This window comes from Oculina patagonica, chromosome 4 (assembly GCF_052425735.1).
Source record: "Oculina patagonica isolate OP01 chromosome 4, crgOcupat, whole genome shotgun sequence".
Lineage (NCBI taxonomy): Eukaryota > Metazoa > Cnidaria > Anthozoa > Scleractinia > Oculinidae > Oculina > Oculina patagonica.
Window position 1 is genome coordinate 12,601,541 of NC_135761.1, and position 14,570 is coordinate 12,616,110.

A 14,570-nucleotide genomic window follows, 5' to 3' on the forward strand; every position below is an offset into this window, starting at 1 on the left:
GTTGTGTTTTTTGGAATCTTCATTTATTAACACTTGCAAACCAGGATTTAACTCTGGGGTCTAATCCGACAACTTTCTGACATTGTTTGCTTGTTTGGTTCACTCGTTTGTAATTTGCATTGTTATAAATAGCTGGAATTTTTTCCCAACAGCGTACTCTCGTTGGCTAGTTCGAGGTCACATGACATCCAATTACTTGATGTTTCTTCGGAGAGGGGTTTTCTTGGCAGGTGCAAAGGAATTTTAAATAGGACAAAATAAATTATCGGTTTTTACTTATCGGTTTGTCTTGCGAGTGTGTTTATTCAGCACTGAGTATCATACGCGTTTTCTGTACTGAGTTAATTATGTAAAACGCGTACGTAGGCGCAATTGTGGTCGTACGGTAGCTTTTAAAGTTTTGAACAACTTTATTATTATTATTATTAACTTCAGTAGGAGTCAGTTGTCGACCCGTTAAACAGATGTGAGTGTTTGTAACAACATTTTTTTCATCTCTACTGTGACATTAATTATTGTAAAATCGTTCTCTAATATTGAGCCAACTTTCTCTTGTAAGCCCCTCCCCGACTTGGACTTTAAAGTTTACGACCCACGCCCCATAAGCCAGCACAAATTAATTGTGAACTGAGAAGCAAGTTTTTTGAGCTAGGAAACTATGTGTTAATGAGTCCGTACAACACTTATTTTTTAATATAACTTGTGGAGATGTGTTTTTAAACAAAAAAAAAGACAGTAATAAGATTTTAAGGATTAACCGAAACGTCTTTTTCAATCTCCCACACCGTGGGCTTTTTCACGTTTGTTTTTTTATTATTTGACACATTTTTGTTAAAAATGGCCCGCCGGCCAGAGGATTTTCGCCCTTCCTTTCATGTATTCTAAACTCCGAAAGAATAAAAAACCTATGATAATGTCCACGATAAGTTAAATTTGCCGATGTAATTACAAAAATCAGAAAATATAATATTTGCGGTAGCAGCATTCTCTCATAAACGTACCAACAAAATGGTCCCTTTTTGTATACACCTCACTTATAAATTACGATTTAATTTTTATTATAATTTTCTTGGCATCTCTGGAAATTTTCCTTGTAATATGCACGGAACCTAAGCTAAGCGCGTATTTCCATGGACGGCGAATCTTGAAAATATCGGACAAATGAAAAGTGACTTAAAATATCGTGATAAAGCTACTTTAAATGTAGATAGAGCCATTTTCACTTAAAAGTGTCGAAATTAATTTGCGTTTGCTTTGGTTTCGCATTACTACGCAGTGAATGATTAGCTCAAAACATTCGCGACCAATCAGAGATAAAACCAAAATTAAACCAATCGTGACTCACTCGAACACGTTTACCCGTGCTTCTTCTAGACTACATGTATTTGCTTCGAGTTTTGATTGGTTCACTGTATTTGCAGTGTTGTTTGTGATTGGCCAGAGTGATTACCGTACTTCGCTTCTGGGCATTTTTTTCGAAACTCTATCAAAAATAGCTCTAAGTTATACCTTGATATATGCCTTATGTCATAGGGATTTTTTTCTATCTAGCTTCTCTTGTGACTTACCAACAGTACAAAACCCAAGTTCAAGAAACCTTTGAAGTTGTCAAAGGTGCTGGAGGTGATTAACGACTCAGAATAATCGTGAACCCTGGAATTAAAGAGAAAAAAAATATCGATTTACGCGAAACCACGTCAGTCATAGACAAATTAACAAGACAACGGTTTTTACAAGCTTATGTTTCGACGACCAAAATGCAAACTTGCCTGGTATAATTATTTTCGGAACTCTTTTTAACCCGTTTGGGCGGGGATGCCGCTACAGTAAGAGGAGGAAAATTCATTTTGCATTTCCTACGTCTGCACAGCATCGCTACACTGACAACCGATTTGATTCGATAATTGTCGCTTATGCATTGTGACGTCATTAATCAGCGCGTGACATCAAATGCAGTTAAAACTTTGTAGGGGAGGGGACAAATTTAGCCGCTGACTTGCATTAGTTGTTTGAAACGCGGTCCACTAGCTCCTTTTTATTATCTACATGTTACTTTCAATGATCTCTAAGGCCATAATATCTTAGAAACCTAACCTTTACGGTGACAAACAGAAATCAGCAAGCTGCGCGCTCAGTTGACACAACAACCAGGAAACTGTTTCAGTAAAAAAAACCGCTTGTTTCGGAATTGACTTTTATTATTGAAGCAGCTATAGAAGGTGTTGGGTGTTTTTTTTTTTTTTTGTTTTTTTAATAGCGCCTGGGTAGTTTTATCAATTACTATAAAATAGCTGAAATTCTCTCAGGTATCAGAGTATAAAGAATCAAAAAAATATAGTCTATTGTCCACCGCGGTCAAACGACAGAAATATGCAAAAAATAAGAAAAGTACTGCAAAGATAAGGTTTTAATTTTCACAGTTCAAAGTTCGATACATAACCGGTATCCTAAGGGTTTACTAAGTTTTTTGGAGCTTTACTAAAAAAGTTCTACGTGTTTGAAAAAAGCGAAATGCGGACTTGTCGGCGCCATTTGTCAAAGCACCTTTGGTTCGGATGCGAAACATTTAAAAAGTAAAAACACTGGTTTACCTGACGAAATGGAAATATGTCTATACTCAGCAACTATTTTGATATATCCTGGCTCATTCTAACACTTCAATTTGAACAAGAAAAAAGAAAAAAAAAGGAAAGAAAACCTGCCTGAGACGTTTGACCGCGGTGGGGGAAATGCTATTGATTAGTCGATCGCAACAGACACCACCGCCTGATGGTATAAGCGTTGATTTCATTACTTCATCGCTAAAATGTCGGAAAATAAATCTCTTATTAACCAAGCTTGCTTGGGACCCTGCTGGACCTGAGAATATCACCCTCGGTCTTTTATGTACGTACTGTCAAGACCATCTTAAATTTATGAAAATTTAAGGTGGCTTTGAACCCCAGGTACAGATTTTGTTTAAACCGTTGCCAAAAGATGCACTTGTCTTGCTGATGAAAATTTAACAATAAAAATAGGGGTTACTGAAATGATTTTTGAGTTATTAGCAGTTAAAACTAAAATTAAGGGTGTTTGTAACAAGTTATTTCGTTGCTATAGTAACTTGAAATGTCAAAAAAATAATCACAACTTATTCACCAATGATGGCCATCTGTTTGATACCATAACTGTTGCTTCAACTAAAAGAGAGTCGTAGTAATGATCCGTCAAAGTTGAGGTGCTGAAAATGGCAGGAAACTACTTTGAACCACCTTAAAAGTTCTTTTTTGGGTTTTTAAGGGTTTTTTGGAGAGTATTTTGGCTGGGGAGTTGTTATTGAAACGTTAGAATCTCTGATATGACGTCATAAGGACTTGGTTAAAGATAATCAGTAGATAAGAGTAATAAGTCCCCAGTTGAAGCACCCCGTGGAAAGTTCCAGAACTTTATGTTTATTTAAGATTTATTTGGTAAATATCATGATTTTGTGACTGACGATTCGATGACGATAATCGACAACGGCTTTAGAGCGGGCAGTAATTGAATTAATTTGCCGGACCAGTAGGTTCTCTGTCAAAATTATGGCATACAGCTTAAGCTTCAAAAGCTTCAAGTACATTACTGTCTAAGCCCTCTTTTTTGTTTTTTTGGGGGTTTTTTTTTGGGGGAAGTTCGGCTAAGTACTGTCATGCAACTAAAGATGAACACAGAAAAAAGACAAAGTCGACAGCGTGAAGGATGGTTGAATGAAGTGCAGAGGTGTACTCGTTTCCCGAGCAGATGCTCTTGATGATCTCGACGATTGAAAAAATAACAATAATAATAATAACTGATATCACACTTAATTGTTGCTTAATATAATAAGCCGTGCATAGCTTTCTACAAAAGCTTTAATGTCTCAGTAATACGGAGTTTGTCATAGATAATCGTAGTCATCTCTGAATTAGGTATAAAACCCTAGAGCGAACAACACTAATAAGTTAGCAAAAGTTTAATCCTAGCAACTAGAGCAAAAGTGTAAAAGAATCCAAACGGAGACACACATCATTTATTTTTTCAAGTATCAATTAAATGTGGCAAACAGAAGGACTGTCAAAACACACAAAGAGTACGATATTCACTTCGCGTCGCCCATGAAGAACGATCATTATCTTACCTTAAGTGCTATAAATACCTATCAAAACTGAAAAGAAACTCATTAAGTCCAACTTTTAACTACAACATTTGCATTTTCTATCACGAACGTTTTTTTTGTCGACGCTGCTCTTGAAAGGTTCAGGAAATCCTTAAAAAACATGTACAATATTTTAAAAACAGAATTAAGGTAGTACAAATGTATAATATATTGTGTTTTATCAACATATATTAACATATGTTTCGTGGTTAAAGCATCAAACGGACAAACAAACTTCAAGCTTCAGTGAATCAATGGAAATAAACCACTTAATAGATCCTCCTTGCCGTCTTTTCATTGTCAAATTCATAGCATAAACCAATGCATAAACCCTTGGTTCATTAGATCTTCGTTCCAGTTCAATCAGTACGGATCAAAGATTTCAAACTTTTGGAAGATTGAATCGTCAAGCTAAGGTAACTCGCAAGTCCTAGTTCTGTTATTGGAGGGGTTTGGAGTACACGGGGCTCAGCTGTAACTGAGTTTTCTTTTTATCTCACGATCAGGAGAATTAACTAGGGCAATATTCTGGGTGATTAATAATAAATTTGTATCGTAAGGCTGCATTTGGAAGAGGGAAGACATACTAAGTCGACGTCGCAACATGACCCGCATCAAGTGATTAATCAAAATTTTCGGGCTGAGTATTGAAAGAGCAGATGGTTTACCTTCAAATTGAAAATTAACCTTAAAAAGAGAAAAGAAGTACCGAAAAATTTACCTTAATTATTTAAACGCACGTAACAAAATGATATTGGCGTTGTCCTCAGCGATTTTGATTTTACATTAACTAAAGCCTGGTTTTCACTCGCGACGCAAGCACAAGCGCAAGCATAAGCGCAATCACGCAAAAAGGACAAATTTTGATCCTTGTTCTTGTGCTTGCCGCAAGCACAAGCACAAGCATAAAACTGCAATGCGCTTGTGCTTTTGCTCGAGTCGAAGTCGTTTTCACGGTGAAATAAGAGCTGATATTCTTGCGCTTGTGCTTGTGTCGCTAGTGTAAACCAGGCTTAACATAGCAGTCTTCTAACGAAAACTTGACCAAATCTCACATCTTGACTGGCACAAATTGTTGACTTTAATAAAACAAGAGTGATTTCTTACCATACTTAACCCTGAATTATTTAAATATTCATAAAAGAGAACTCGAGTTATGGATTACTGGTTTTAAAAAATACAATCTTAAGAATAATTTGTATCACATAAGTGCTATTGACAGTTACTCGTGCAGGAGTAGACCAGGGGGCAGGAAAAAAGGTCGGAGTTCCTTGGGGAGGAGGGGGAAAATGGAGAAGAGTGCGAATTTGTCGAGCTCTCCCTATATTCCTTATGGCTCGGAATGCCCAGGTAACTTAAAAAAAGGTAAAGGTAAAGCAATTTCATTTATACACGGTTTGTGTTTAAAGCTAGAAGCTTGTGGGGCCGTGTATATGAAACAAATACTGAAATTTTTTTTTAATATATTAAATAAACGTAACATGATTAAAAATCCCAACTGGCAGGATGCAGACCAGTTGGCTATTTACAAGCATGACCGAGGATTTGAGCTAAGGACGACCGAGAACAAATCCAGATAGTGGTCAGAACATGACTTGAACCCGGGACCTTCAGATTTCAAGTCCGGCGCTCTAACCACTCGGCCACGCTGCCTCCACTTAGCCAATAAGCCCGGCGACGCAAGCAGAACATATTTTAATTCCATCTATGAAATGATTTTTATTTCTGCTTTGGTGTTTTACGTGCTAGATGAAGGTGTATACAGCTTTTGTTCTTTTGATGCTGGTTACCATGGCCATGGCCACAAGGAGAAGGTTCGGAGGACTTCATAAAATTAAACAGAACGACGTCCAGGTACCAACACATTTTAAAATACTGAATTTCACTGAAGTTATAGCACTCTAAACTTTTCAACTGAAAATGTTAGAAAATTAACGTTAATTTCAGCTTTTTTCAGTTTGAATTGGATAGTTGTATGGCCTTGCATGCGCACGACTTTTAAATGTGTATTTCTGCTTGATAGTACACTTTCCTCCGCAAAAATAACACTGAATGAAAAGTAAATGTGTAGAGTAGATATCGCTTAACCCTATCCAGACCGGGGGGGGGGGGGGCGGAAAGTGCCCTCGCTGACTTTGAACGCTTATAACTTTTTCAATATTCAACCAAACGCTGCCAAACTTTGCGATTTTATCTAAAATTTAGTTGGAAATAATTTGATGGGGTAGGTTGTTGTGTCAGGAACTTGACGTCACCATGGCAACGGCATTTACGGCATGTTTTTCCAAATCTGTAATTTTCGTGTTTCTCTTAATTAAAAATAACTTTAAAGCAATTATTTTCACCCTTTTTACGGGTTTTAAGCACATTTTTATTGGTTTTGAGTATTTTCCAGTAATTTTGGGCGGTTTTCTGACGTTATGGAAAAATTTCGAAATCCAAGATGGCGGATCCAAGATGGCGGCTGTTTTGACATTATGATGTAATTGTCACGTGATGTGACGTCATCATCCCACGTGACATATACTTAACAAATAGATTCCATTTTGCCGTGCGTCTGTTCAGTTATAGATCACAGATGACGTCAAAATGTGGTATGAACAGAGACAAGTTTTAACAAAATACCCTCTGTTATTTTTTATCAATTTATTTTGTTTTTAAGTTTGAAGGGCAACGTAGCAGCTTTGAACGTCGGGACCCTGATGATAATTCCTGCAATCCAGAATGTGATGCTGATTATAAATGGTGAGGTTCAGTCAGTGACGCCATTTACTGGTAGATTAATTAAATACCACATATTTTTCCGTTATGTTATGGCTTTCTCCGTTCAACTACAAAGACCCCGTCCACATTGACCCGGGTAAATTTGAAAACGCCGCGTAAAATGTTTTCCGTCCACATAAAACCGGGTAAATTTGAAAACGATACGCTTTATCGCACGCAGAGTTACAACGCATACACAAAGCTATTGTTAAGCTTATTAAACCTCTTGATTTGACAGAGAATACATGACTATTTGACGCCAGCGTTTAAAAAAGGTCCCGGTTTCGCCCGTTTTCGCCGTCCACACTACACCACAGTAGCCAGCGTTTTCAAATTTATCCACCTTGGAGAGCCTTTTTAAAAAGTATCGTCTTCGGTGACCAAAAACGCCGTTTCAGTGTGGATGGTTGGCCTATCTGGGTAAAAAAAGATGCGTTTTCAAATTTACCCGGGTCAATGTTGACGAGCCTAAGTAAGCAAAATGCAATTCAAGCAAGTAAGTAAGTTAGTCAGTCGTGATCAGTCAGTAGGTCTTGTTTGTCAATTGATCTTGTCGTAAACTGGGCTGAACTTCGTTTGATCGAAGAGGATGTGTCGCTTGATGTATAGAGTATGGTTTTTGCGACTTTTTTGCTTGTTTACAAGCGAAAATAGGAGAATAGCAGTTATGTGGGGCAAAATTTGGAACATTCTTGTCTACTCTCAAGGGACTTTTTTAATTTCTCAAGGGAATATTTTAATTTCTCAAGGGATTACTTTCCGCTGTGGGTGATCACGCGATCTCGTGGAAAAAACGTGACTTTCACATTTACAAACGTTATATAACAATGTTAAAAGTGACATGTCAGCTTTCTTATCTCAACGCACGTGTGTCTGAAAGGCGATCTATAAAAAGCGTCGCACAAACAATGGATTGCGTTACTAAAACACGAATAAATAGCCACTAGCACTTACATCGTTTAAAAATTACAAACGTCAAAAATAAACCATACCAAAAAACTTGCTCTTTTCAAAGATATTATTGAAGTTAAAACAAATGCAAGAGATGGGGGCTTCTTTTAAGGCTTCTTTTTAGGCCAAATTTGGTCGCTACAAGCGCCCATTCTATTTCGTCATCAGCCTAGGTCGTTAGGGACGTGACCTCGCGTTGACAGCAATTTGCATGAATCGGCTTTACAACATGCGATCGTATCTACGCAGTTCGAGTGGAATTCCAGTCAAAGACAGCAAAATTCCTTCGTATTTCATCTTCAAATTAATTCGATAGCATCACTGTATATGGCTTTTGTTTAATCCTTCTTAAGCCCACGAAGAAGCTGTCTTGATATCCGACCCTCGCATAGACTGTCCACAGCCCTCTATTTTTCGTGTTTTTCGATCGATGAGCGCTCGGTGAGAGCGGCGAGAGACCTGGACGCCAGCACAAAACAGAAGAAGCAAGAGGGTGGGGGCGGGGAGCGAAAAAACGCCGACTCGTCCCCAGTCGTCCATACAGCACGCGGCAAATATACAGCGGAGGGAGAGATGCCGCGCCGCGTGCAGAAGACGACTGGGGACGAGTCAGAAAAAACGCAGCGAGTGTATCGATTTGTTTACGCAATGTTTTCTCCGACAGTAGTCGGAAATATCCGTTTTTTTTCGTGCTCTTTCGTGGAGCAATCGTAACGATACGGCCTTGAACACATTGAACAGCGGTCTACCTATAACAATTCAAATATGGCGTCACAAAAACAAAGCGTCGAACGCATATTTTGCTGTTTCATTTGCTAATTTCGCTGCCGTAATCGACTGCCTCGAAAGGTCCTTGCAATTTTAAAGTATAGAATTGTCAGATCTCGGTGAAATTTGCACTGTTTATTTGTGTAATGTTGAGGAATATGTGTATAAATACCCGGCGCGGACGAGCCATTTTTGACAAAATTATATGGCTGCATTTCCTCCGCGAAGATAGGAAATTGTTAAACTAAACTACAAAGCAACCGTAATGATAAGTTCGAAGAACAATGCACAGGATAAACCTTCGACTCATACTTCATGCAAAAAAAGTCGGTATCTCGAAGAGACTTTGATTTACCTTTATATCAAATGGCAATTACTTCATTTGGCAAATATAGTGTTGTTTTTTAAGAAATTTCTACGAAGTAGGTTTTGCAGTACTTCGAGGAAACGAATTAGTGGTCATATATAGGTATTAATCATGCAGGAAAGCTCATTAATTGTAATAAATCTGTTTGCTACTGCTTCTGGTGGATCACTTGGCTGACTTGGCTGACTTTTATTAACTTTATTAATTTTGATTCGAAAAATCACCAAAGTTTAAAGGACCTTAGTAAGCCACGGCTTTTTTTTGCGTTACGAGAATTTCGGTAATATATTTTTCGCGGAGCATGTCTAAAGGAAAGAAATCACCATGAAACTGCTGAAAGTAATTAAACAGACTTCTGGTGCAATAAGATTTCGCTTCGCCATACAGTTTTCATAATTTTGATGGCATCGAAAATGGAGGGGCTGAATAGGATCATTTAAGTTTAACTGATAAATTTCACTCTAAACAAACAAAATAATGATAGAATAACTAGTCAAAAATAAGCACCGATAATTTTAAAAAGAACTTGTGTCAGTTTAAGACCTCAGAAAAGCAAACGCACAAGGATGGACGAGGATTTCTATTCAACATGCGAAATTTCCGAATTTAGATGGCAGACAAAATGGCGGAGGCTGACTAGGATCCTTTAAGGTTTCGTCAGAGATGGAGCAAAAATAAAAATAAAATAAACGACAACCGATTTTATGTTTCAGCATGTGCACTACCCTCTTATCCTCTTCCCAATCCTCAGGCAAGACCAATCCTTTAGATTAGCAGATTTTACCACACGACGGCGGAAAGCCTGTAGGCGCATAGATGCATCAGTGCTCTCGCGTAACTGGAGTTATTCCTTCAGGCTCCTGGTGGAACAATAGAGGGCGTCAACAATGCTTCGCCACCGAACTTTATTTGCTGCCGCCTTCTCTGTTGCGTTCCAGCTGATGTTAGCTTTCTTTAACTGCTCCTCAGTTGATCTTCTCCAGGTCTAAGCAGGTCTTCTCACCTTTTTTATACCCTGCGGATTCCACTATTAAGGCCTGCTTGGTGGTGTCAGTGCCTGGTTTTCTTAGTGTGTGGCCTATCCAAGCCCTTTTTCTCCTTGCTATCTCAGTTGGTGCGCTCGCGTAAAACAACATCATAATTCATAATTTTATCTTGATGTAGATTGATTCTGTTCTCACGGTTTTGGCTTGTTTGCTTGCAGCTGGCATGGAGATTGTTACCTCACGATTGATAAATGAGAAATGGCCTTCAATTGCAACAGACGATGAAGACTTAAGAGGTCTAAGGCTGCGAAAAGGATTTATAACCACCTTACAGCGTTGTCCGGCATTCCATATTTAACGCGTGTGCTCATGATGTAATCCTTGAGAATCAAAATAAATGTGTTTCAAAAACAATTTTACTTCAGTGATGTTGTTGATGCAGCGAACCACTGATCCAGGGTTTCAGCTGAAGACTCTAGCGGACGGGTACAGTTAAAATTTCTTTTTTTTTCTGTAGCTGTTCAGGTTATCGAGAAAGGCTTTGCTAGCAGGGTGATTTGTAACTTGTAACGTTTAAGTGAATTTGTAATTGGACTGAACCCGGGCTCAAAAATTTCAGAGGGACTGTTTGAACAACTCCGAAATAAATTTCGAAAGAAAGATTATGAACTCAACTATATTTGAGTCAAAACTACATAATGAACTAAATCTATTTGTATTTCACGCCTATTGGCTGACTTAACCGTCAAACGTTCACAAATGATTTTATACCGATAGTTTCGAGGTGGGAATGACAAACCAGTTCGGCTTATTCTAAACTAGTTTTTCATTAAAACATTTTGGTTTAGGCGTAGATTTGTCGCTATATATGTCGATAATCAACGACCAGTAAAGGAACGTTAAAGCCCGGCCAGGGGCCCGTTTCTCGAAGGTCCCGAAAAGTTTTCGCACCCGAAAGCCATAGCAAAATCCCAAACCCTTGTGATTACAGAGCTGTTTTATTTACATATTTTTAATATAAACAGAAGTTCCTTTCATACAAAGTTTCAGGCCTTTAAACTTTTCCGTTTGTAAGATACTGATACAGTCGAAGCTCTCGTAAGCGGACACTCTCGGGACGCGAAAAAAGTGTCCGTAACTGGAGCTGGCCACTTACGAGAATGGTTCTCGTAAGCGGCCACTAGAGGTGTAGGGTATAGATGGCCGCTTACGGGAGCTTGCCCAACTAACAATAACTGGACGGACGTGGATGACGACAAAACAAACACTGAAACATTGTACTGTAGTTGCTGTGAAATCATTGTGACGAACGGCGATGTGAAGTTGATTGATAAAAACAACGTACAGAGGCTGTTAACAGGATTTTCTTTGGCGTGTCCGCTTACGGGAGCTTAAAAACAAAGAAAAAGTCTAAGTCGTGACCTCTAAAAGTGTCCGCGGCCGCTTACCAGAACGTCCGCTTACGAGAATGTAAAAATACAGAGTTTGTATGGGAGCGTAAAACGGGGTTTCAAACAAGGCGGCCGTAAGTAGAGCTGTCCGCTTACGAGAGTGTCCGTTAAGAGAGCTTCGACTGTATTTAAAAATGGCTTTGCGGGCCCGAAAAGATTCCGGGGCTTTCGAGAAACGGGCCCAGGCCCCAACCTCGTCGTCACCACCTCGTACCCAGGATCTTCTCTTGGACGATTTTCAAAATGGTGGCTCGTCATTTTTAGCTTTTCTTCAACTTGATCCATTACTTAGCGATCTATCGACAAACAGTGGATAAAATCATAATAACCGTATCTCCTTTGGTAATCTGGCCTTTCTTCGAATAATTTATTGGCCCCCACTATCTTGCCGAAACATCAGTTAAGATCGTGATCAGTTCAGTGCAAAAGTCGCTTTCCTCGAACAATCACTCCCGCGCTTTTCTAGGGCAAAAATTTTAAAAATGTTTGACGCTTTGCGTAAATTACCGATACAAAGTCGATTTGACGACAAAGCAAAAGGACTTTCAACTCAGATAATTAAAAAGCATGAAACTCGTTTTAACGTACAATTAAAAATGAAACAATGTGTTGCTTACAAATTTAAATGTGATTCGTGTGATGCGGATTATGTAGGCTACACTCGCCGACACCTTTTCCAACGCATTGATGAACATAAGCACTCAGCTATTGGAAACCACCTGCGTGACGCCCACAACCAGAGTAACAAAGATCTTAACAAGCAATTTACAATCTTGAAGAAATGTCGCGGGAAATTCGAATGCTTGATCTTCGAAATGCTCTTTACCCAGGAGTTAAAACCTAAACTGAACACTCAATCTGACTCCATTAAAGCAAAACTATTTAGTTCGTAATTAACACTCTATACAATTCACATTGTAAGACTTTATCTTATGCAACGAGATTTTCACACGCACTCTTAATATATATTGAACTCATCAGAATCTGACTTTTTTAGAATTTGATAATGATGAACCGCGATTCATCGAAACGTCATTTATTTTCGCTGATTTTTATTCTAAATTGTACAATTAAAAATTGTACGGAATCAGTTGGAAATAAAGATTGCAATGTCATACCTTATTGCTAAGTGTATGACACATTAAACGACTATTGTATTGGATTGTATTTTATACCATGCCATAGAAAATACAGCCAATCAGATTACAGGAAAGCCGTTGTATATTCGACGGTATTCAACCCAACCTTCCCATCGTGCGCTGCGATCTTATTCTCGATGAAATTTAGTAAGCGTATTTTCTATGGCATGGTATAAAATAGTTACACAACACTTTCTCGTGGTATACTATGGAATATCCCACTTGTCACTTGTATTTTCTTCGTATACACACTCGCCTAAAGGCTCGTGTGTATACCGAGAAAATACAAGTGACTCGTGGGATATTCCATAGTATACCACGAGAAAGCGTTGCATAACTAGTATGTATTGTAAATGTGGAGAATTGAATGCGACGCCAAAATAGAGAAACAATATTAGAAGCCACCGCGTTACGTTAAACGTAGGTGGATTGATAAATTATCATTTTAGACCTTTTTAAAAAAATCTTGAATTTTGAAGTTTTAAATTTATCTTATTAAAGTTAATTTTGAACAATTCTTTTTAAACTGGAATCATCCAATCTTGCGGGGGGCTTTGAAGATATGAAGAAAGATTTTCAAACAATCGTTTTTTCCTACTCCATAATTACTCAGCAGCGTTTGAGGGGTTAAACAGAAATTAATTTTGCAGATTAATACCACGTTTATGCTTGTGTAAACTCAAACAAATTGCATCATTTGTGATGACGATATTGTGCACGATCGCACGTGCTCTGAGGTGGGTATTCCTCATGCGTACGTGCTTATCTCAGTTATCGTCCATTTACCGATACTTTGGTTAATGAAAAAAAAAAAAACTCTTGAAATTCTATAAAACGACTAGGAATCAAGTCGTTATCGTAACAATTACTGAATTTTAAACTAGCGGTGTCAACATAAACTAGCAATAAAAATCGAACGACAGCGGCAGGTGTAAACACGGAAAATGCGTACGGAAATGACTTATTAATATAAACAGTGCCTTGTGTTTATGAATGACGCAGGACTTGGTTTTTGATACGAACGAATGCACGTATTAAGGCAAAGCGTGGGTAAGAGGTGAGTCGGCTGTTGGGTGGATGCTACAGTGAGGATTAATGCGCCTCAACTACTATAACACAGAAGCCGAATCGTAAATGAAACGGCTTAACAGAAATTTTACTATTTCGAAACTAGGCGAGAGCGTCCACAACGCACTAAAAATGAAAACTGAAGTGGATGGAGACGAAAAGCGGATTTTACACTACAGCTACAATTTTGCGTCAGACACAGAGCAGAAGCGACATTCATTCCCAGCAGGCGAGAATAGTTATGGCGAATTGAAGAGGAAAAATCCATTATTCAGATCAGAGCGGATCACAAATGCGCTAAACAAAGAGGAAACCTTATTGCGAAGTAGCAGTTTCTCTTTTTCTGGGCGTCACATGTTTAACAACGAAACTGAGAAAGTGTTCGAACCGCCAAAGGCTAAGAACATGCTTTTTTATGGCGGGACAACTCAAGGCTATGTGGAGAATTTCACAGCGGACTTTTCGATGGAAACGAACACGGAGAATCCCGTAACGGAAAATAACGGTTCACGAGAAGCTCGCACGCGCAAAGTAGGGCTCGGGGACACCACCAATCGTGGTCTCATGAGTCACAGACTAAGGAAAAAAGCTGTATGTGATTCAAGCGACAATTTTCACTATCAAAGACAGTTTCTACGAGTTTTAAACAAGCGATTCTAGGCAAGTGTGTTACTTGCTGGAGCAAAAAAAGGCTGGATTTCATACAATCAAGCCTCGGCGTTTAGATGTTTCCAAAATTGTTCGTGTCATTATCAAGTGTATATTCTCTTGATGTTATGTATATCAATCGGCCTGTTAACACAACTAGAAATGGAAACAGGTAATATTTATATGTAAATACTAACGACGAATTCAAGGATTCTATAAATATGCTAAAAGTAAAATTCATCATGAATAGATCACATAAATTTTCTATTCATCCAT

General features: G+C 38.4%; 1 protein-coding gene and 1 long non-coding RNA gene across 2 annotated transcripts in view; one reads left to right on the top strand and one right to left on the bottom strand.

Annotated features, from left to right (window-relative positions):
- Positions 1 to 1,880, bottom strand: part of LOC144651506 (diacylglycerol O-acyltransferase 1-like) — a 31,416-nt gene extending 29,536 nt beyond the window's left edge. Inside the window, exons 1-2 of the mRNA XM_078511462.1 lie at positions 1,770 to 1,880; positions 1,569 to 1,653 (exon numbers count right to left, since the gene is read on the bottom strand). Of these exons, the coding sequence (XP_078367588.1) occupies positions 1,569 to 1,653; positions 1,770 to 1,873 (189 nt within the window). The 5' untranslated portion in view covers positions 1,874 to 1,880. The remainder of the gene's footprint in view (positions 1 to 1,568; positions 1,654 to 1,769) is intronic.
- Positions 1,881 to 4,511: 2,631 nt separating this feature from the next.
- On the top strand, positions 4,512 to 10,349 carry LOC144649549 (uncharacterized). The gene is made up of 4 exons (XR_013569913.1): positions 4,512 to 4,569; positions 5,903 to 6,007; positions 6,816 to 6,898; positions 10,207 to 10,349. It is a non-coding gene; the product is annotated as an uncharacterized LOC144649549 (long non-coding RNA).
- The last annotated feature ends 4,221 nt before the right edge of the window (positions 10,350 to 14,570 follow it).